The sequence below is a fragment of the Monomorium pharaonis genome, chromosome 7, assembly GCF_013373865.1.
Source record: "Monomorium pharaonis isolate MP-MQ-018 chromosome 7, ASM1337386v2, whole genome shotgun sequence".
Taxonomy (NCBI): Eukaryota; Metazoa; Arthropoda; class Insecta; order Hymenoptera; family Formicidae; genus Monomorium; species Monomorium pharaonis.
Genome location: NC_050473.1, coordinates 10,346,096 through 10,370,958, shown reverse-complemented (window position 1 = coordinate 10,370,958; position 24,863 = coordinate 10,346,096). Strand labels below are relative to the sequence as shown.

Below are 24,863 nucleotides of genomic sequence, written 5' to 3'. Positions count from 1 at the left end.
ATACATGCATTTTACATATATTTATATATTTTATAATAATAATAAGTTGCTATATTATTATAAAATATACACAATATATAAAATATATATTATAAATTAAAATCTCTCTTCTTTCTTCTTTTCTCTTTTTACAGCCACTTGCATCATCTTGTATCACAAAACTGTCTTAATTTAGTCCACACAAGTTAAGATAACTGCCCGACGACAGACGACGAATCTCGGAAGGAAGAGGTAGAAGAACGAGATGACTCTAATCTGTCCACGTATACCGGTTTTCCGTTATGTCGCATTCTGATGTGCTTGTAAATATTCGACGAGCACTTGTCCCTCTTGCTGCAGTAAGGGCACTTGAATCTCGGCTCTTTCCCGCAGTCATACTTCATGTGGGTCTTCAACGTCTTCTTGTAAGTGTAACCGGCATTACACCTGGGACAATGATACGCCATCTTTCCGGACTGCCAGAAGGGTCCGTTTTCGTGCTTGACTTCATTCTGGCTGCCACCGTAGTTCACCCTCAGGATATCCATAATACGGGCGTCGTAGGGCTGCAGGAATCGTCCTACGAACAGGAGAAGGAAAGCCACGGTTAGTGGATCACAAACACTAGACGAGCGTGACGTAACTGTGTCCAAAACAGAAAAAGAACAGGCGACATGACAGAAGGTAAACGAATGAGCAATAGATGTAAACGAAGAGATCTCTCTAGATCGCGTCTGTGCCATCACAATCGGAGTGACAGTAAAGGTAGACTAAGGACTAAGGAGAACGAGAAGAATATTCGCTAACTCATCATGTGATAGGGTACAACGAAGGATGTCTTGAGGTAGAAAGGAGACAATGTCGAAGTGTTAGAGATCTTATTATCGAGACCGAGCGCTACACCCGCCAAATGACTCTTGAATAGCGAAATACGAAGAAAATAGGCTCTTCACTGTCGATTCTTTAGGTACCATATTCCATCGCGGCATCACTTGTTGATCCGTCGAATAATGACGCGATGATTTCTTGTTAAGAAACCGACGTCTCGACAAAATGTCATCTCTGTGGGAGATGTCAGTTTGGATGTTAAAGCATTTTTGGTTCAGTATAGTCGATATGCTTGAATGTTGTTGCCTTTATGATGCATCCTGATGTGCCTATAAGTGTTGGAGGATTTTCTATCTTTTTTTCCGCAGTAAGGACACTGGAACCTCGGCTCTTTCCCGCATTCATGCCTATAATGTGTCAGCATGTTGCTCTTCTTGCTGAACGAGCTGCTGCACCGTGGACAGAAGTATCTCTCCTTATGTTCAATTACTCGGCGACTCCTATGGAATACTGGAAAAAAAAAACAGATCGAAATCGAGGTTAGTAAAAGCATTTAAAAATGCGAATCTTTTGTTTTCCGCAAAAAAAAAAAAACTCGAAGAGAAAACTAATTTTATTATTAGATTCAAGAAAGAATAATCCTTCGCTATTAATACTTACATACTGCAGTGGTAATGTATTTGACGATGATTAAATGTTAATATTTTTTATATTCTGCAAAATTTTCTTATTATTGAATCAAATAGAAATCTTATTGTACTAGATTAAGAATATTAAGTAATAATATATTATATAAAAAATGTAATATTTAATTAATACTGTTATTCAAAAAATTAAAAATATTTAAACAAGATCTGTAATATAGTATTACGTAATTATAGTTATATATGGCAAAGTATAATTATAAATTACAATTTGCTAAATTGAATATTTAGACATTTAAAAATACACTCGAAATTAAATCTCAAACATAAACAATTAAGCAAAAAAAAAACAATTAAAAAATGTAAGACTTAAAAATTAACTGTTATTTAATCTTAAGTTTAATTCTTTAAGAAAATTCTGTTGTTAATAATGAAAATTTGACAGTGAAAAGAATTGTTAGCTGACAAATATATTTTTTCGTTGATTCGATTTTGCTTAGAACAATCCAACTATTGAACCTGAAAAAGAAAAATAGATTTTCCAATCGCGAAAAATTATCATCTACGAAAACTTTTTTCATTATCGATGTTATAAGGAATGTGCGAAAGGATAATGGTATGTCGGAATCGATCAATATAAACAACAATATTTTATTGCTCAATGATTAAGAAGGTAATTACAAATCCACAGCGCAACATTTTGTAGTATAAATTTTGTCAAAAACGCGTAGTTAGTAATTAATTACTTATAACATTATATTCTTTAATATTTTAAGATTATAATTATTAGATTTTAAAAAAAGATAAATAACTTATAGTCATACATAAACAAATAAATAATTAACTTCTTTAATAGCGTCTTTAAGGCCCATTTGACTAAACGATAAAAATATCGCAAACGCAGATAATGGAAAGTCGCTCAAATAAAAAATCCTTTATAATTTATAATTTTAAAAAATTTAAATGTCCTTTTCTAAAAGTAAAAATTTTAACAAAATAAACTATTCAAGTCTAAAATCAATACAAATATAAATCAATACAAACAGATAAATATACATATATTAGAAAAAAACGGCACGCATATGTATAAAAATAAATTGAAAAACGGTATTTTTTAATTAATTGCGGTTGATTATTAGTAAATTATTAGTTAATTAATTAAGTTGTTCGGTGAGACTAGTCAGCAAAGTAATTTAACTTGACTAGTTAGCGAAATAGTCTAACTCGCTAGTTCTGGTTTTTAATAAACTTATAAGTGTACATTTAATTTGTCGATTATAAAAAATTATTAAAATCCACTACAAATCAATCGTTAAATTTTGCGCCATCAACAACGTGAAGTTTGTTCAAAACACCTTCAACCAAACACTATAAAGTAATATATGGAAAATAAATTCATTTCTAATATTTCGTTATTAAAAATAAAAGTAATAATTATTCACAAATTTTCAAGACAAAACCGGCTATAGGCAATGTTTTCGCATCCCTCGCCCTTCTACATTCGATCTGGCTTACAGAAGGGCATGTGTTTGTGAATCCTTCGCATATGTTTGTACACGTTCGAGCTATATTTCGACTGGTACTCGCAGTAGATGCATCGGAAGTAGCGTTTTTCGCGATGGTCGCCGCGGGATCGTGGATACCGCATTATGGAATCCTTCGATGAGAAACTAGGTATGACCGAGCCGGAACAATGGGGAAAGCTGGACCAACTATCGCTGTAGGGCATGGTTCTACCTGGAAGAATTGTCATAAGATCAGAAGAATTAAGCAAGCAGCAGATTTAAGCTCTCGTTGGAGCTTACAACGCTCTCATAAATCAACGCCTTGATATTTCAAAAATACACACATGTGATTCAGACTTGATCCTGGCCACTGACCTGGAAGATATACTTATCACCGTTACAAGAGAACATACGCAACTTATGTGATATCAAGCGGAAACATAAAAAGCAAATCTACATTCGAACACGCGAACATCGTCGGCATACTTTCAAGAATGATATTCATTTTTAAGGATGACAGTGATTGAAATGCGATCTAAAATGGAAAAAAAAAAACGAATTTGTCACGTCACTAAATGGGCTATAATCTTTCTCACACCCCGTATTGTCGACCTGTGACAATCCATTTAAATCAGTTTAATCTACTTACTTGGATGAAAAAAACACATTAAATGGACGATGTAAGTTAACCATAAAAATACAACATAAAATATCATGCGTTTTATAATGTAGTGCTTATAATTAATATTCAAGGAAATAATTAGTTGACAAGATTCTTCTTGTCATCATTTTACTGATGTAGCTCATTATTTATAAAATATGCTAAATACATACATATACATATTTTTTACATTTATATATTAAGACATTGATATAAAACATTATAACATTATAACGCATGCCAGTTACAAATTTTCAAGTTAATTTTTAAATTTATCTTTAAAATTGTCCATTTTTGTGTCAACTAGTTCATAAAGAATAAAGAAATTATTTAATTTAATATAAATTATTCGGATATAATAAATTACGTAATGTATATTGCAAATTATATGTTAAAAGGATAAATGTTATTCATATAAATTAAAAGATACGCGAGTCGTCTCCTGCTCTTCTAACAAAATAAATATTAATACTTAATAAATCTTAAATAAACAATAAAAATTAAAATATGCAAATAAAGAATAAAATACAGAAATAAAAAAAATATTAAAAACTTTTTTTTTTATCTGTTTGATGGTAATTTTTACAAGTCATATACATCAAATAAAATGCAGCATGTAATTTTTAAATAAAAAAAGATCCAAATTATATAAGAAATTCATGCATAAGAACTCTAAATTATTCTCCATGATCTAATTTTTATATACATAATTACATTAATTTCCCAAAAATAAATCAAATTAAATCAAAATAAATTAAAACAAAATTATACTTTTGAAAAATATAATAAAAATTAAAAACAAAATCTATTATTATATTTTATTTATTATATATTCTATTCTTAATCTTTGGATAAATATTTTCAATAAAAAATTTTTTTAATAATTTAAAAAAAAATTAATTCGCTAGAAAAATTTAAACAAAAGTTAGGTAATAACGATACTGTTCGCAATTGAAAATTATAACTTTGTTACAATGTGTAAAAATCTCATACATTTCTTGTACAAACAAATATATATTATACAATTATGTAAAACTTATTTATGTTAATTTTAAATTTAATTCTTAATGAGATACGTTTGATTTCTCAGATTTCAGAGCAAAAGTTAAGCTTTTAATTTATTGCTTGTATAAAAAATAAATTTCTCTTTCTTATTTTTGGATATGTATGCCTTAAATCATCAACAAAAATAAATATACCGCAGTGCGATATTTCTAATTCGATTGTTCTCTTCGAAAAGGTAACGTAAAAATAAAAAAAAAGATATCTGAGAAATCTCTCATCGTCTCATCATCCATCGATGTACTTTTTATGAGAAATAATCGCAAATAACACTTGAGAATCATTCTTTTAATTAACTTACGCTTACTTTTAACGTGATTGAAAGACATATAAGAGAATAAAAATGGTTGTATTTATAGACGAAATATATACAATTTCTTAAACATATTCATATTTTTCAGTATAATATACAGAGAACTTCAAATCGCAATCTGCTAATCTCGTCAATTCTTAACAGTAACAATTACTGTTTCGTCTATGCATATAGTTAACGTAAATTAAATATAGTAACTATATTCTGTAACGCAACGCGTTAAACAAACTTTCACAGTTTTATCACAGAAACTTGTCATTTGCGCATAACTATAATTTTTTATTGTTTGATTATATTTCAATTAATCACGATGATAATTTGTTAATCATAATTAATTTGTTAAAATGCCTTGCTTATTACAAATCATATCTCCAAAAAATTCTAAAATTAATCAAGAATAGTTAGATAGTCAATTTTTATTAAAAGTAGTAGATTATATTATTTACACATGAAATTAAAGCTCTTTATAAATTGTACGCAAATACATGCGCTTAATTAAAACACGACGTTTGTATTTGGGGCACAAGTTTTCTCTTTAAAACAACCTTTAAAAAAGGCGAGGGGAAAAGAAGAAAGGAAAGGTACCTTTTTTACTACCTAGGAGGAATAGATTTAAGTCTATCTCGATTTAAGTCTACGCGTATATATAAATTAAGTTACATCAGTCTCCAAACTCGCCTTTTTAATACAGCTTAACGAATCGCAGCTCCATATTGCGATGCTTCGCTCGGATGTGCCTGTACACAGCTTGCGTGTACTTGCTACGCATGTCGCAGTGCGGACACTTGAAGCGTGGCATGTCGACGCACTCTAGGCGATAGTGTCGGCTCATGCCGCCGGTAGTGCGGAAGACACGGGCGCATCTGGGACAGGGAAAGCCGCGCCGATTTACGGGGGCTTGAAGTCTGGGCATGTGACGGGAATTCCGCACGACGCCGTGGTACTTCTGCAGGACGATCGGTCTGAAGTCTGCAAGCACAAATAGAAACGGAGGTCTACATTAGAGCGGCGATTCGCAACCGGTGGTCTCTTAATAGCGGGAGAAGATTCGAGGAGCAGCGAAAAGGAGAAAATGGAAATGTACAGGAATTTTGGGATGTCTTCTGCTTTTCCTTCTCCTTTTTCTCGGGAGCGGTTGAAAGTTGGCTCGATCTCATCTGAATCTCAAAATGGTCAAGAACCTAAATCATATATCAATGCTTGAGCTTCCTTGATGCTACATTGCGGGATTAAAGTTTGTGCTACATTAAAAATTACAAATTATTCTAATTTTATTTTCGCAATAGAACAGTCGTGATATACAGAAATCAATACTGAACATGTCGATGGATGTAATTCACGTTAAATCGTTCCTCCGAGCGTTCCATCTTTCGGTCTATAGATACAGATGACCGATCAACCTTTTGAGAGAACAGATAGAAAAGCAAAAAACGCCAAGAACGACCATCACTTTCGAGGAACGCGCAAGCGAAACGATTTCGATTTTATCAATGATCACGTGTATCATGCCTTATTGGTAACATTGCACAGCGTTCTTCCCACCATGGACTAGTAGAGCTTGTTCAGCGTGACCTTCGCTCCTGGATGAATTTTCCTGATATGATTATAGATCGAGTGGGACCATTTGCTGACGTGGCCGCAATACGGGCATTGATAACGCGGTAGTGAATCGCACTCGTATCTGTAATGCCGGTACATCGAGTAGCTCTGCGAGAAGGACTTTTCACATTTCGGACAGTGATACCTCCGGCCGTGCAAACCGCTGGCCGCGATCGCGTTTTCCATTGTCTTGCGCAACTGCTGCCGTTGATGCTGCTGCTCCTGCAGTCGTTGTTGATGCGATTGTTGCAGCAATGTCTGAGACAATTCTGTCTTGTCCGCCAGCCCGTCGCTCCATGATTCTGAAACCGATGTCATCTCGTGTTAATGATTACTCACATGGAATACTATTGACACTATTCATACGCGACTACGGCCGCAAAGCGGTTAAAAGAAACAAAAAAAGTCTTCTTCGTGAAAAATATTTGAATTGTGTAACATAAACACAAACCGTAATGCGACGATGCTACGCAACAGTAAGTTGCGTCCTCTCGAACCGTTTCTCAAGAATTTGTAACAGCAGACTACTCTATAGCTTATAACTGTATCCCTAACATATTCATTTTAATTACCATGCAGTAGATTGTAATTATCATACGCTGCTGGTTTCTTCGTTCATTTACGATTCTGAGGAATTCTGTAATCATAAATTACCTAGAAATGAGTCTGTGTAATAAGACATATCTATAATCGATTATTTTCAGAACGCATTCATCATGGTTCCGATTTTTATAAATTGTAAAACATACACGGTTCACACGACACTGTCAAGTTAAGTCGGAAATATATAGAAAGGATAAAGTTTCGTGGGAGCAGAAAGTATACATAAAATTTTTAAAATAAAAAAATATTAGGGTCCATACTTCAGTGATTAAGAGCAAGTGTTCAAATTCATTTTGATTTCGTACACGAAGTTCACACACGAAATTTATCAAGTTCAGCACAACAGCGACAAAAGAGACACCATTTAGGTCTTTCGTAAAAATCTATTGCCATAATACGTGTAGTAGTATTATAAAAAAGTATCGTTTAAATGAAAAGGATTGGAGTTTTCTTTGAGTTTTTTTTTATTTTTTTACAAATCAATCTAATCAACATAAAAGGCCAAGAACAAACAAATGCAAAATAGCTATTACAATAATTAATATATTAGCAATTTATATAAACCTAGTATATACTGCGGAATAATTATGTTTTCACATTTTAAAACGCTATGTACAGTACAGTCTTGAATTACTTAGATTTCAATCGTCGAGAATAAATAAAAACCAAAACAGCCTGTAATTATTGTACAAATAAATTAACATAAAAGTTAACAAAAACATTTCAGACACTCACAAAATATAATACTGAAAAAAATACTTTAGTGAATGATAATGTCTTTAACATGGTTCACTCGCCGATAAACGTTTTTCAAAACTTTCAATATTCTACACCATACGTGCATATGAATCTATTTTGCCGATTTGTCAACTTGGTTTCAAGAAACAAAATCTTCCACGTTTAAGTTATATACAAATGTAAGTGTAAATGGCAAGAATTGAAGAAACAAAAAGTTCCTTCGTCCATTTCAGCGAATGTAGAACCGGAGGTTTCTTCACATACATTTTGCTGGTCCACGGCTCAGTGGCGAAAGCATTCGCGAGCTCAATAAAGCCTCACGAGACTCACGCGCTCTTTCGGATGCATACACCTCACGTGCTGATAAACATTCGAGGTCTTCTTGCTGCAGAGGTTGCAGTACGGGCACTTATACCTGGGCGCTTTGCCGCACTCGTACCTGAAATGACCGAGCATCGTGTCCCGCCTGCCGTAACCGTTGTTGCAATTGGGACAGTGGAACTTGCCGGTGTCCGAATTGTACCCTGTGTCTCGTTTCTTGATGTACTTCTTCCGGCGTGTGTCGTGAAGCTCCATGGATCTGCCACCTACAAAAGATCGTGTCACGGTCAACATCATCGGGTATGCTCGGGGACGTGTCTCGATAACACCCTGTTCGAGGATAAACGCACCAAGATTCCATGCAGAAAGAATATTCGCGTGAAATAAACAGGTGACAATACATAGAGAAAAAGAGAGAGAAAGAATGAGAGAGCAAAGGTGAACCAGAGAAGAAAACGTACGACGCAAAAGAACATAAAAGTGAGAGTACGTAAAACGTAATTCTTAAAAGCAGGTCACTTTTCTCGTAAAAGATTTTTATTAAAACTTGAAAACAGGCGCATGTCCGGTGTTGTCTTACATGACTAAATACATTGTCAGGTAAGTTATAATAATTTATCCTCTCGATATCACTCAGTTTATCGCAGATTTTTCCGTGAAACAAATACATCTAGAGAAAAATGTTAATCTACTTCAACTTAACATAAATCTTTATGGCTCGCGCCGCCATTGAAAATTGACGGCAAATTCACGTTCTCCGATGAAAAAATTCATTTTCACTAATTTTGTCTAACCAATTTAAATCTCACTAAAATTCATTTAACGTTGCCAACATGTGATTTGAGCTTGCACAAAAACATCTCGTGCGTTTATCCAAGTCTAAAATCACGTGTAATCCGAAACACGTTAAGAGATAAAAATTTTAGCTCTTGTGCTATCAACTTAAGTACCGTGTTAAGGGGATGCTAAACTGCTCGTCAAACTTGATCGAGGTCGATAATGTAGTCATTTAGACACGTCATTAACAAAATTTTGTATGTATTTCGGAACAAATTGAAGGATTTTGAAACAAATTGTACAATTTTGTCGATAAAACAGATAGGATCCCCTTAAACATGAAAAACTTTTTTTCTAAGGTTTCTAGGCTTATTCTAAAAGCACAGTACTGTTCTTTGCTAAAATGCCAAGTGCGCCTTATTTTATACGTACAAAGTCTAAAACTTTTATACGCAGTAAATGTTTTCACGAGTCGACTACAAAAGTCGATAACAAAACTATAATTTTCTAACTTTCTTTCGTTTTTCGTGTGAAATTGATCGCACCGCGTTACTATCTGTACTTTAATTTTGGAGAAGGATTTCAATTCCATGCAATCAATAAAAAGATTTCGGTGTCCAAAAAATTAGTGATAAAACAGAGCAGTTTAGTATCCCCTTAAGAGAGTAAATGTTCATATGTAGTATTAATATATAAAAACTCCTTTTACGAAACTAGACAAGTAAAGGAACAAAGAAAAATCGTGATGCGATTTGATAATGAAAGAGGGAGAGTCTAGAACTTAGAATCAATCTCCCCGAATATGTTTGAACACTAGGGAGAAAAGTACAAGTATTTCCGTCCTGCAGCGCGCGCGCGCTGCACTCGACGTATTGGATGAAACGAAAGTAACATTTAACAATCGCTAACAGGTACAAAAAGACAATATTCTTCCAGGAACGAGGCCCCCGTAAAAATAGACACTTGTAAACGCGTAGTCACGCGGGACAAATCGCGTTAGCACAGAGGTTTGCCTTTAATCGGTCGCGCACGGCACGCGCGCGACCACTGTCCTAGAAGAGCGTGTTGCAGGTGACCAGCTTCGACGGGTGCTTGTGCCTGATATGGTCTTGCACATTAAACTTCTTTTTGCTAAGCATGCCGCAGTAAGGACACTCGAAACGCGGCGGCTTGCCGCAGTCGTATTTGAAGTGGGCCGTGACGGCACTCTTCGTGGAGTAGCTCTTGCGGCAGCGCGGACACTGGAAACGGATCCGCATCTTCCTCAGGCCCCTGCCGATCCCCTCCGGCCACGGTAACATTTGTAGAAACGCTGAAAAAGACATGGAAGTGCGCGGTTAGCTCGCTCGGTTCGTATACCCGGGGCCTCTTCGAGGTCGCGGGGGATGAATCTTGGAGTAAGCAACGTACTTTCTTTTCTTTTTCCCTTTCACTCTTTCTCTTTCTCAAACACTCCGAAGCAGCAACACGCAGCGCACTCGCGTGAAAGAAATGAATCTATCGTAAAACTCTTCGAGAGCTCGGAGCAGCCTCGAACAGAACTGCGAACTACTTTATGCATGTGCCAACGAATACTTAAAGGACTGGCTCAACCTGATACGATGAACTACTTTAATCAACTCAACGAAAAGAATGCTTCCGTAAAGCGATTATTTTTAACTATAATTAATAAGATTATCTCACTTCCATCCTCACGTACATAAGGACAGAGCGAATCGGTATGTTTAGTAAGAAACGAACAAGTAAAGCAGTTAAAGGTATTTTAGGAAGCTGTGCACGAATGGACTACGCGGTAATCGATTGATTAAATGCCAAATGATGACGGAGAACCAAATGAAATGTGTTCTGCGAAGATAGAGTGTTAGTCCGAAAGACAATGTGCGTTTTGACTACTTCAGAACTCACGGTACAAGTTGCGATCCGCCAGTTATTGTCCAAATGACCCACAATCTAAAGATGTCTTATTGTGTTCTGCACAGAAATAGATATTAATACAAATATGACACAATCGGCTTACATAAAATGTCTCAAGAAGCAATATATATATATATAATATTTACAATAATTAAACTTGTTAATCGATGTTATCAGACTTCCCATACAAAGAAAAATTGAAGATAATTTCTGCGTTTTGTTAAAAGAATAATATTAGGTATAAAAAATAAAAAAATCAAGGTAAATATATTCAATAAATTTCTTTATTTATTTTTTTAAATTTCAATTCAAGTCAATTCTTTAACTTTAGTTTAATTCTTTATTTAATAATATTTATTAAAAATAGATTACGTCAATAATTTCTCTTAAAATATTAATAAATTATGTCACATTAATTTTAAAGTATATCTGCTACCTATTACAATTTATTCTTGAATGTAAGAAAGTCTGACAATTTCAAGCTTCGATCCGGGATGTTTGACGCGTATATGCTTGTAGACATTGTTGGACTGCTTGCTCTTCATGCCGCAGTAAGGACACTGAAATCTCGGTGGACAGCCACACTCAAATCTAGAATGTCGCAACATATGATGCACGTGTCGATAGCTCTTATGGCACTTCGGACATGCGTACCTAATAACAAATTCATTTCTCTATATCATTAATAAGAAATTAAAGAACAAAAATTAATTAATAAATAATTAACAAACTAATAAGATGTCATTTTATTAGTGCGTATGCAATATACCAAGGATTACAACAAATTACGTGACAAAAATATAAAAAAAATTTAATCGTAATAAAATTTAACTACACTCTTGCAGTTTGTTAATCTATTTTAAAAAATAATTGCAATATATCACCGTAATTATATGAAACAAACTAAAAATTATCAAGAATATTTTTTAAAAATTCTACTAAATAAAAAAATAAATTAAGTAGTCCTACAATTAGCAATTTTACAATAGACAAAGTCAGTGTTTTAAATCGGTACTTTCAATCTTACCTTATGTTACTGTCCGACGAATACTTTTGTTGTCGTTTCGAATTCCATAATTGTTGTTGATGTTGTCGATAATGTGCATTCGTCAATAACGTTAACGATCCTGAAAGCAAAAAACGAAAATTTACAGTGAAAAGACAGCGCTCGTGTAGATGGTGAAGCACTGACATTCTAAGATTGATTAGAAAAAGAAACATTATAAGATATAAAAATACTTTTGAGATTGATTAGAAAGAGAAGCATTATAAAATACACAAAGATGATTCTTTATTAACCTTAATTGTATATTTTCATTATCATGCATTTATTATGAAAACGACCAGCACGTATTCTCAAAGCAAATTAACCCAGTTAACATATTACGAAAGTGTAACTCTCAACGCCACAAAAATATCAAAGATGCGTCTTGTTCTTTTAGAATTCTTGTTCAATATTAACATTCGTCTTTACTATATTTTTATATATGTATAAATGTCTATTTAAATAAATTTACAAATTGCATTAATTGCTTCAATAATAATTTTCTCATAGAAAAACTGTCCTTACAAGAAATTCACATTACTCGCCTTAAAACTTTGAGAAAAACTTCCAACGTGCCTTCTACTTCTTCATGCAATTAAAACTGTGTCATCCACCTCATGCATCATTTTGCAGTTTCGCAGCAAAAAAAACCACGTAAATGTGAGTTACACCTACATATAAAAATTCACAATTTTTAATTGTAATTACGAGTCGAAAAAATCTACCTATAGCACTCACTTTTATAATATCCTGATTTCTGTATGAAAAAAGAAGTCAAAATTAAAGTAACAAAGTTTTTATCGATATAACCTTACACAGCGATTCACTGAAAATTTAATTTACATGTAAGTTTGAGATGCAATAAAAAATTAAACAATATAAAAAAAATTTCGGTAAGAATATTATTGTACTTTCTTCGGCTGGATGTAATAGCTTTTGGAAAAATAAATAAAGGACACAAATAACAATAAAAAACAATGATTGACGTGTGACGAAGGAAATGCAATTTTTAATGTCACTTATGTGTTACAAGAAAAATGAAGAACATTGTGCTAAACAGAAAAATTTCCTAACGATAAATTTTATGACAACGGTGAAATATTCTTGCAACTATTCGTCTAATTTGGGCTACGAACTCCTCAGGATACAGTTATCCCGCATCAAGGGATCCTTGAAGTAAGAGTTGTTCGTGGGCAACACGTCGATGGCGAAAACATCCTGATTCTCGTGCAGGCGTTTCACGTGCTTGTAAGTGTCCGAAGGATACCGCGATATGTATGTGCAATAAGGACATTTGTAACGTGGCTCCTTGCCGTTGCATGCGCTTATCACGTGACGCTTCAGGTGGCACTTCTTCGCGTAATTGTTGGGACAGTTCAAACACTGATACGGTCTTACGTTCCAGGGACAGTAAGAATACCACAAGCCTGAAACACACAAACAACGGCCCCATGTCCGATTTGTCAGCGTGAAAGCGTAACAGCACAAGATAATCTTAATTATTTATAATAAAAATTGCAGAAAAATTTCGATGTAGAAATATTTCGTTTTATGGAAAACATAATACATTTTTATTTAAAAAAATGAAGATGCTCATAAGTTCGAGCTATGTTAAAATTATGTAAGGATGAAAGATCAGTTCTTGAATATGTTTTTCCACAACCACGACATTAATCCATGCGATAATTTATAACATCTCATGTAAGATGAAGATGAAAAAAGTCCAATTTTGCAATTTTTAGTAGAATAATCATTATAGACATACATACTTGTTATGATAAGAGTATATGAATTGCATAGACAGCTGAGAAATGTCAAATGAAAGACTTTCTATCATATCAATTTTTTATAAGGTTACAGTGGGTGTTGAAAATTTGACACGCGTGCATTCATGAGCGCGCGTGCATAGGTCATGTGCTACTATGCTACTACGATCAGCTGATTAATTGATCGCGGTAGCAACGTGTTTCGTCATAAGCAAAATGTGAGTGACCTCGCATGCATGTTTGCTTTGTTGCTACGAGATAGAAGATCGATATAATCTTCGATGTATCTTTGTAAAGAAAAATTATAGAGAATTGCTTCAAACTCTAAACTTTGAAATCTAAAATTATGGAACTTCTAATGAATGTAAAATCATTTATCTGTGATTAATATTTCATTGGGATTTGATCGTCGCTTGATTCCAAAAATTAAATTAAATTTCTCCTGAAAATCGTCGCTCATTGTAAATCGCCGTTTAAATTACAAAATCTCAACTTACATAGATTGCAATTTTGTGCGCACATATACACATAAAAATTATTATATTACACAGCACTTTACGCAAAGATGCAATTATATTTCGTAATTTTATATAAACTATAAATACTGTGTATATAGATTTATAAAAATATGTACATGTCAGGAAATAATTAACAAATTAATGTCAATTACCTCTAACAAATGCTAAAGTAATAAACAAAAAATACAAAATACACATACAAATTATATATAAAAAATACAAAAATACAAATAAAGAAAATTAAAATATTGCAATTTTTGTACTTTCTTTTTATATGCTAATATATATTTGATGTCCATTTACTGCAAAAGAAATGTCTAAAAATGACTATATATATATATAAGTAAAATAAAGAAACAAATAATAAGTACAAAAAAATTAAATTTACTTGTCTCAATATTCAAAATTACTTGCATTCGTTTAATTTCACGTAACAATAAAAATCTTGAATACAAAGAAAAACATTTTATGTATGCACGAATTACCGCATAATTAATATAATTAATAGATATTTATTATAATATCATTAAAACATTTTATTAAATCACAATTTTACAATAATTTGCAGAAAAGATTATTTTAAACTTTGTTCTTAATAACTTCTAATTTTTAATACATAATATGTACAAGAATATTTACATGGATTTATTCATATTCAGATTTTCCTCGCATTTTAAAAGTCTTTAAAGCAACTATGTTTTTTAAAAAAATGTTTTTAAGAAAAATTAATTATTATATGTAAGATATAGATTATATTTTTGTGAGAAAAATGCAAATAGCTTTTATGTATCTTAAATATAGCAAATAAGAATAAATTAAATATAATATATGCCAAGTATATTAAGATTTTAAATTAGCACAGAAAGAAAAGAAAATTTTAAACTACAAAAACTTATATTTTAATTCTACTCTCATTATTTAAAAAAATTATTTTCGTAACTTGAAAAATAAAACATCTTTTTATATTCCAGCAAATTATATTCCTATAATTGTACTACTAAATTCTCTACAACACGTCCGCATTTTATATAAATATTTACTAAATGATAACTGTTGTTTAATAATTGTTGTTGAACATCCGATATTGTCTTTATTTCATAAAATCAAAAAAAATTCACTGGAAGACTTTCCACTGTTGAAAAATATCGATGACATAGACAGCATGATTTTGATGCTTGACCCGAATGTGCTTCCGTATGTCAGCCTTAACCTTGCACACATAATCGCAGTAGGGACACTTGAATCTGGGCTGCTGACCACACTGGTAACGAAGGTGACTCGTCAGATTCCTTTTCCACGTGAAAACGCTCCGGCAATTTGGATTAGGACACGGAAAGTTGGACCTCACGCACCTCAGTTTCGTACTGCGAGGATAGGCTGTCCAGCACGTGGATTCATTATTATCTGAAAAAGTAACAACTCGTTCGCGATAAAATGTTCCAGAGATGCTTGTCGAAACGCGTGCGAAAAGGTAGGGTGCGTGCCACTATTCGTTCTTCGCTAAAAACTTCGGAACACGAAAAAAACGCCATTATATATGCGTAAGATCGCAAATAATTAACTCAAACGAGACCAGCTTTTCCATGCGAATTGTCCTCTTCCCTTGCGAAAATGAAATCGCAATTTCTCATCTCTCTAAACATTCTTGTTCCTGTGAGATACATATTTAAATCAGAAGCTGCAAAACGCTCATATTTTATTTCTAATTTCATTGTTTCCAAAAATTATTTTCTTAACTTGAAAAGTAAAACATCTTTTTGTATTCCAGCAGATTATATTCCTCTCAAAGTGATATTAAATTCTCTTCAATACAACCGCATTTTATACAAATATGTACCAAATAATAACTATTGTTTAATAACTATTGTTGAACATCCAATATTGTTTTTATTTCGTAAAATCAGAAAAAATTCACTCGTCTTTATATTGCTCAAAAATATCGATGACATAGACAGCGTGTTTTCGATGCATGAATTGCATGTGCTTCTTTACGTCCCACTTGACCGTGCTCACATATTTGCAGTAGGGACACTCGAATCTGGGCTTCTGCCCGCACTTGTAACGAAGGTGATACGTCAGACTTCTTTGGAACTTAAAAGCGCTCGAGCAATTTGGATTAGGACACGGGTAAGTATCCCTCAAGCTCCTCACGTTTGTAATAAGAAGAGGATAGGTTGTTCTGCACGTGGATTCTTGGATATCTGAAAAAATAACGATTCGTTGGCGATAAATGTTCCAAAAATGCTCGTCGAGACGCGTGCAAAAAAGTAGAGTACGTATTGCTAATTATTCTTGAAAACCTCGAAACAAGAAAAACCACTATTATTTGTACACAAAATCAAAAATAATTAACTCAAACAAAATCCGCCTTTCCTGCAGAATTTCTTCTTCCCTTACGAAATAGAAATCACAATTTCTCGGATCTCTAAACATTCTTGTTCATGTGAGATACATATTATTTAAATCAAAAACTGCCAAAACTACTATCTTATTTCTAATTTTATTGTTTCCAAAAATAATTTGCTTAACTTAAAAAAAACGTCTTTTCGTATTCTAGCAATATTCCTCTCAATGTGCTATTAAATTCTCTACAATATAACTGCACTTTATACAAATATTTACTATATAATAACTGTTGTTTAATAACTGTTGTTGAATATCTGGTATTGTCTTTATTCCGTGAAATCAAAGAAGATTTATTCGTCCTTATATCTACTGCTGAAAATCAATGACATAAACGGCGTCGTTTCGATGCTTGACTCGAATGTGCCTCTTTACATCGCCCTTGAGCTTGCTCACGTATTCGCAGTAGGGACACTTGAATCTGGGCTTCTGCCCGCACTGGTAACGAAGGTGGTACATCAGATTCCTTTTCCACTTGAAAGCGCTCGAGCAATTTGGATTAGGACACGGGAAGGTAGGCCTCAAGCTCCTCACTTTTGTAATGAAAAGAGGATAGGTTGGCCCGCACGTGGGTTCTTGGATATCTGAAAAAATAACGATTCGTTGGCGATTAATGTTCCAAAAATGCTCATCAAGACGCGTGCGAAGAAGTAGAGTACGTGACGCTATTCTTGAAAACCTCGAGACAAGAAAAAACGCTATTATTTGTACTCAAAATCACAAAACTAACACAAAAAAAACCTGCTTTTTCTGCGGATCTTCTTCTTCCCTTGCGAAATAGAAATCACAATTTCTTGGACCTCTAAACATTCTTGTTCATGTGAAGTACGTATTATTTAAATCAAAAACTGTCAAAAGCTCATTTTTTATTTCTAATTTTATTGTTTCTAAAAATTACTTTCCTAACTTAAGAAAAAAATCATCTTTTCGTATTCCAACAAAATATAAACCTTACAATGTGCTTTAAATTCTCTACAACACGATTGCATTTTATACCAATATTTACTAAATAATAACTGTTGTTTACTAACTGTCAGATCCGGTATTGTCTTTATTTGATGAAATCACAGAAAATTCATTCGTCTTTATATCTACTGCTGACAATTAATGACACAAATGGCGTTGTTTCGATGCTTGACATGAATGTGTCTCTGTACGTTGCACTTGTGCTTGCTCACATATTCGCAGTAGGGACACTTGAATCTGGGCTTCTGACCACACTGGTAACGAAGGTGATATGCTAGATTCCTTTTCAACTTAAAAGCGCTCGAGCAATTTAAATTAGGACACGGGTAGGTTTTCTTCAAGCTCCTCACTTTTGTAATGCGAAGAGAATATGTTGTCCTGCACGTGGGTTTTTGAATATCTGAAAAAATAACGATTTGTTGGCGATAAATGTTCCAAAAATGTTTGTCGAGACGCGTGCGAAGAAGTAGAGTACGTGTCGCTAATTATTCTTGAAAACCTCGAAACAAGAAAAAAAGCCATTATTTTTAATATGCAAAGTCACAAATAATTAATACAAACAAGACCTGCTTTTCCTGAGGATTTTCTTCTTCCCTTGCAAAATACAAATCACAATTTCTCGGACCTCTAAACATTCTTGTTCATGCGAGATACGTATTATTTAAATTAAAAATTGTCAAAAGCTCATATTTTATTTCTAATTTTATTGCTTCTAAAAATTATTTTCTTAACTTAATAAATAAAACATCTTTTCGTATTCCAGCAAAATATATTCCTCTCAATGTGTTATTAAATTATCTACAATACGACCGCATTTTACAAAAAATTTACTAAATAATAACTTGTTTAATAACTGTTGTTAAATATCCGGTATTGTCTTTATTTCGTGAAATCAAAGAAAATTCATTCGTCTTTATATCTATTGCTGACAATTGATGACATAAACGGCGTTGCTTCGATGCTTTATTTGAATGTGCCTCTTTACATTGGCCTTGCACTTGCTCACATATTCGCAGTAGGGACACTTGAATCTGGGCTTCTGCCCGCAATAGTGACGAAGGTGATACGTCAGACTTCTTTTGAACTTAAAAGCGCTCGAGCAATTTGGATTAGGACACAGGTAGGTATTCCTCAAGCTCCTCACTTTTGTAATAAAAAGAGGATAGGTTGTCCTGCACGTGGATGCTTGGATATCTGAAAAAATAACGATTCGTTGGCAATAAATGTTCCAAAAATGCTCGTCGAGACGCGTGCGAAGAAGTGGAGTACGTGACGCTAAATATTCTTGAAAACCTCGAGACAAGAAAAAACGCTATTATTTGTACGCAAAATCACAAAACTAACACAAAAAAGACCTGCTTTTTCTGCGGATCTTCTTCTTCCCTTGAGAAACAGAAATCGCAATTTCTCGGATCTCTAAACATTTTTGTTCATGTGAGGTACGTATTATTTAAATCAAAAACTGTCAAAAACTCATATTTTATTTCTAATTTTAATGTTTCCAAAAATAACTTTCTTAACTTAAAAAAAAAATCATCTTTTCGTATTTCAGCAAAATATATTCCTCTCAATGTGCTTTTAATTCTCTACAACACGACTGCATTTTATATTAATATTTACTAAATAATAACTGTTGTTTAATAACATCTGGTATTGTCTTTATTTCGTGAAATCAAAGAAAATTTATTCGTCCTTATATGTACTGCTGAAAATCAATGACACAAACGGCCTTGTTTCGATGCTTGACATGAATGTGTCTCTGTACGTTGCACTTGTGCTTGCTCACATATTCGCAGTAGGGACATTTGAATCTGGGCTTCTGACCACACTGGTGACGAAGATGATACTTCAGTTTCTTTTCTGTCTTGTAACCGCTCGAGCAATTTAGATTGGGACACGGGTAGGTTTTCTTCAAGCTCTTCACTTTTGTAATGCGAAGAGAATATGTTGTCCTGCACGTGGGTTTTTGAATATCTGAAAAAATAACGATTCGTTGGCGATAAATGTTCCAAAAATGTTTGTCGAGACGCGTGCGAAAAAGTAGAGCACGTGTCGCTAATTATTCTTGAAAACCTCGAAACAAGAAAAAACACCATTATTTGTACACAAAGTCACAAATAATTAACACATACAAGATCTGCTTTTCCTGAGGATTTTCTTCTTCCCTTGCAAAATAGAAATCACAATTTCTCGGATCTCTAAACATTCTTGTTCATATGAGGTACATATTATTTAAATCAAAAACTGCCAAAAACTCATATTTTATTTCTAATTTTATTGTTTCCAAAAGTAATTTTCTTAGCTTAACAAAAAAAAAATCTTTTCGTATTTCGGCATAATACATTCCTTTTAATGTGCTATTTAAATTCTCTACAATACGACTGTATTTTATACCAATATTTACTAAATAATAACTATTGTTGAACATACAGTATCGTCCTTATTTCAAATTAAAAAAAATTTATTCGTCTTTATATCTACTGTTGAAGATCAATGACATAAATAGCGTCGTTTCGATGCTTAAGTCGAATGTGCCTCTTTACATGGCTCTTGAACTTGCTCACATATTCGCAGTAGGGACACTTGAATCTGGGCTTCTGGCCGCATTGGTAACGAATGTGGTTCATCAGATTGCTTTTCAACTTGAAAGCGCTCAAGCAATTTGGATTAGGACACGGGAAGGTAGGCCTCAAGCTCCTCACTTTTGTAATGAGAAGAGGATAGGTTGTCCTGCACGTGGATTCTTTGATATCTGAAAAAAATAACGATTGTTGATGATAAATGTTCCAAAAATGCTCGTCGAGACGTGTGCAAAAAAGTAGATTACGTGTCGCTAATTATTCTTGAAAACCTCGAAACAAGAAAAAATGCTATTATTTGTGCGCAAAATTACAATTAATTATTAATTCAAACAAGATTCGCTTTTTCTGCGGATTTTCTTCTTCCCTTGCGAAATAAAAATCGAAATTTCTCGGATCTCTAAACATTCTTGTTCATATGAGATACATATTATTTAAATCAAAAACTGCCAAAAGCTCATTTTTTATTTTTAATTTTATTGTTTCCAAAAATTATTTTCTTAACTTAAAAAAAAAACGTCTTTTCGTATTCCAACAATATTCCTCTCCATGTGCTATTAAATTATCTACAACATGAATGCATTTTATACCAATATTTACTAAATAATAATTGCTGTTTAATAATTGTTGTTGAACATCCAGTATTATCTTTATTTCGTGAAAATCAGAGAAAATTCACTCAGCTTTATATCGCCAGAAAATCAATAACATAAACGGCGTTGTTTCGATGCTTCATTCGAATGTGCGTCGTTACACTCTCCTTGCGCTTGGTCACATATTCGCAGTAGGGACACTTGAATCTGGGCTTCTGTCCGCAATGGTGACGAAGGTGATACGTCAGATTTGCTTTGAACTTAAAAGCGCTCGAGCAATTTGGATTAGGACACGGGTAGGCTTTCTTCAAGCTCGTCACTTTTGTAATAAGAAGAGGATAGGTTGTTCTGCACGTGGGTTTTTGAATATCTGAAAAAATAACGATTTGTTAGCGATAAATGTTTCAAAAATGCTTGTCGAGACGCATGCAAAGAATTAGAGTACGTGTCGCTAATTGTTCTTGAAAACCTCGAAACAAGAAAAACCGCTATTATTAGTACGTAAAATCGCAAATAATTAACTCGAACGAGACTCTTTTTTCCTGCGGATTTTCCTCTTCACTTGCGAAATAGATATCACAATTTCTCGGATCTCTAAACATTATTGTTCGTGTGAGATACATATTATTTAAATCAGATCTTCACCATTTACACATGCATTTACTCACTGTGTGCAAAAATAAATAATATAAAGTGCATTTGTTCTTATATATTTATTCATAATAGTTTCATAATAGTTGTGATATTGTTGCGAATTTCTAGGTACAATTTTGACCGAGTACTCGAAGCACATACAACTTCTAACAGACAAACAGTTGGCATTGCAATCGATAACATTACTTTGCACGATTTAGATAAATGAAAATATACAATTAAGAATAAATACAGAAATACAAATACAGATCAATGCCGAAGACGCGATTCATGAATCAGAATGGGCAGATTTCTTGACTTCTCGATAAACGAAAGATACGCAGCTAGATAAAACGTTCATTGGTCGTGTCGCATTCATGATGTCCCTTGGAACAAATCGACGACATAAACCTTCCGTTTGTTGTGCTGGTGGAGAATATGCTGGTTGATGTTGCCCTTGAACTTGCTCACATATTCGCAGTAGGGACACTTGAACCTGGGCTTCTGCCCGCAATGGTGACGAAGGTGATACGTCAGACTTTTTTCCAACTTGTAAACACTCGAGCAATTTAGATTAGGACACGGGAAGATATTCCTCAAGCTCCACACTTTTGTGATGAGAAGAGGACAGGTTGTCGAGCATGTAGATCCTTTGATAACTGAAAAAATAACGATTCATTAGCGATAAATGTTTCAAAAGTGCTCGTCGAGACGTGTGCGAAGAGGTAAAGTGCCGCTAATTGTTCTTGACAACCTCAAAACAAGAAAAACCACTATTATTTGTACGTAAAATCGCAAATAATTAACTCAAACAAAACCCTCTTTTCCTGCGGATTTTCCTCTTCACTTGCAAAATAGAAATCACAATTTCTCGAATCTCTAAACATTATTGTTCGTGTGAGATACATATTATTTAAATCAGATCTTCAGCATTCACACATGCATTTACTCACTGTGTGCAAAAATGAATAATATAAAGTGCATTTGTTCTTATATATTTATTCATAATAGTTTCATAATAGTTCTAATATTTTTGCGCATTTCTAGGTACAATTTTGACCGAATACTCGAAAGCACATACAACTTCTAACAAACAAACAGTTAGCATTGCAATCGATAACATTACCTTGCACGATTTAGATAGATGAAAATGAACAATTAAGAATAAATACAGAAATATAAATACAGATCAATGCCGAAAACACGATTCATGAATCAGAATGGGCAGATTTCTTGACTTCTCGATAAACGAAAGATACGCAGCTAGATAAAACGTTCATTGGTCGTGTCGCATTCATGATGTCCCTTGGGACAAATCGACGACATAAATCTTTCGGTTGTTGTGCCTGCGGAGAAGATGCTTACTGACGTTGCCTTTGAGCTTGCCATAGTAATCACAGTAGGGGCATTTGAAGCGCGGCTGAAGACCACATTCGTATTTCAAATGTCGCGTTAAGTTTCTCTTCCAATTGAAGGCGCGACCGCAGTTGTAATTCGGACAAGGAAATCTGACATTGTTGTCGGCATCGCCGGAGAATGATCTGCCGAAGACTTTAAAAGACCCATTAACGCCTAGAAGCAAAAGAACAAACAAAGCGTCCAGTCAGTCCTGACGCAAAGTCATGCGTCCTTCGGGATAACATGCTGAAGAAACCGATTGTTTCATCTCGTGAAGGTTTTTTCTTCCAAAAATGAGATGTGTATAATAAATACATGAAATAAGAATGCTAAAAAATAAAGATAAGCAACATAAAACTAAAATATTTGGTATTTATGAGCATCACACTTAATACATGACAATTATCCTTAAAATTATCCATAAAAGTATCTTGACGGTCAAAATGCAATACATCAGAACATTACATTAATAATTAAACATTACTGGGTCACGTTTCTCGTTAAATCGTAACGAGATCAACCCGTAAATAAAAAAGCCGTAATGTATATTTACCTGTAAAATCAACTTATCTGAAAAAGAAAATTATTATTAATTTGCCAATTGTACAATTATTTATAATATAAAAGCAATATAATTAAAAAGATAATCTTATTGATATATATTATCCTTTTAAGAAAAGGGTAAAAGCTTGTGAAAATTAATTAACGAGGAAATCACGAAGGCTAAAGATAGTAATTTTTATTTCTTTTATTTTAATATAGAAAATTCCAATACTTTTTAAATAAAAAAAAAACGGATTAAAAGTGCAAAAAAATTAATACATTATTAATAAATATCGGAATATTATATACATTTTTCTTCATTATAAACTTTAATTACTTAATATCACTTGTAATATTTAAAAAATTAAACTTAAATTTAATTAAAATTATCTTTTTTTTAATTTATATTTGACTTCCCATCTTAATCAATATGGAATCTCAATCGTGCTAAAACAATTAACGTAACAAGGCATGGGGTAATAGCAAGAAACGAAAAAAGTTATAATTAACTCCAAGAATATTCGTTTAAACAAAAATCCTTGAAGATGTTCACTACTTAAAGCGTTCTTCTACTTCCTGATGATGTATTTGCTGTTGATTTTTGTTTAATAATATTTGTAATAAAAATATCTGAAACATAGAACTTATGTTTAAAATGCCCACTCACAATTTTCTTCCATTTAAAGGATTTGATGCAATAAAAATTAGAGTAAATATAAAATTCTTCTAGTCTTTTAATTTTAAGCCCATCTCATGTGGCAACGATTTGATAAAAGAATATCGTACACATAAGATAAATAACAATAACGATTTAGGGTAAATTCCTCTAAATATTGTTCTATATCATGCTGCAAACATATATATCTAAACAGATATACATATGTATTTTTCTAAGAGTAACCGTATTTTATTGGCATTCTTACATTTCGAATTATAATACATGTATAATTTTTAGCGTAAGATATAAACGTCGCATCAAATGTAATACAAAATCTCCAAAAAAGAAAATATATGTAATACAAAACATTCTCATGATTCACATTTCGAAATTTACTCAAAAAATTAATAAAAATATATTAATTAAAATACTTAATTCAACTTGTGTTTCATAAATTAAATTATTTTGTTGAATAAGAAAATGCTAAATAATAAAATTAAAATTAAAATTTACATAAATTTAAAAACTGAATAAATAATTATCTGTACTTATATCTTGCAGTAGATATACCTTTGGTTTCCTAAAATATTAAGCCTTTAATTTTAATAAATACGATTGTAAAATATTAATAACTTTAATAATAGATATCTTTTCATTTTTTGAAATTTTTTTATTATAGACAAACATTTTTTAAGAAAATATTAAATTATTATATTTATTTCATTCTTTTCCGTCATTTTTCGTTCGACTATTGAAATAATTTTATTGAATAGTAAAGTAAAAAACCTTTATCTATTCTCAAAAACTCATCTTTGTA

At 32.9% G+C, this 24,863-nt stretch overlaps 4 protein-coding genes and 1 non-coding gene across 15 annotated transcripts; all 5 read right to left on the bottom strand.

The window, feature by feature from the left end:
• Positions 1 to 115: 115 nt before the first annotated feature.
• On the bottom strand, positions 116 to 2,496 carry LOC118646576 (longitudinals lacking protein-like). The gene is made up of 2 exons (XM_036289769.1): positions 951 to 2,496; positions 116 to 559 (listed from the first exon to the last, which is right to left on the bottom strand). Exons 1-2 carry the CDS (start codon positions 958 to 960, stop codon positions 186 to 188), a joined length of 384 nt encoding a protein of 127 aa, XP_036145662.1. The 5' UTR covers positions 961 to 2,496; the 3' UTR covers positions 116 to 185.
• LOC118646523 (zinc finger protein 696-like) lies at positions 1,082 to 3,180 on the bottom strand. Its single transcript, XM_036289599.1, has 2 exons — positions 2,967 to 3,180; positions 1,082 to 1,317 (listed from the first exon to the last, which is right to left on the bottom strand). Exons 1-2 carry the CDS (start codon positions 3,178 to 3,180, stop codon positions 1,082 to 1,084), a joined length of 450 nt encoding a protein of 149 aa, XP_036145492.1.
• A 549-nt stretch (positions 3,181 to 3,729) lies between these two features.
• Positions 3,730 to 7,534, bottom strand: LOC118646577 (zinc finger protein 551-like). The gene has a single exon (XM_036289770.1). It carries the CDS (start codon positions 6,907 to 6,909, stop codon positions 6,541 to 6,543), a length of 369 nt encoding a protein of 122 aa, XP_036145663.1. The 5' UTR covers positions 6,910 to 7,534; the 3' UTR covers positions 3,730 to 6,540.
• A 117-nt stretch (positions 7,535 to 7,651) lies between these two features.
• On the bottom strand, positions 7,652 to 10,078 carry LOC118646578 (longitudinals lacking protein, isoforms A/B/D/L-like). The gene has a single exon (XM_036289771.1). It carries the CDS (start codon positions 8,548 to 8,550, stop codon positions 8,239 to 8,241), a length of 312 nt encoding a protein of 103 aa, XP_036145664.1. The 5' UTR covers positions 8,551 to 10,078; the 3' UTR covers positions 7,652 to 8,238.
• Positions 10,079 to 10,207: 129 nt separating this feature from the next.
• Positions 10,208 to 23,631, bottom strand: LOC105840658. Of its 11 annotated transcripts, none has more exons than XR_004964106.1 (5): positions 19,429 to 23,631; positions 11,972 to 18,836; positions 11,381 to 11,598; positions 10,936 to 11,001; positions 10,208 to 10,342 (listed from the first exon to the last, which is right to left on the bottom strand). It is a non-coding gene; the product is annotated as an uncharacterized LOC105840658 (transcript). The 11 variants fall into 11 exon arrangements; XR_004964105.1 differs by having other exon boundaries at positions 11,972 to 21,184; positions 21,859 to 23,630; XR_004964104.1 differs by having other exon boundaries at positions 11,972 to 22,106; positions 22,813 to 23,630.
• Positions 23,632 to 24,863: the final 1,232 nt, after the last annotated feature.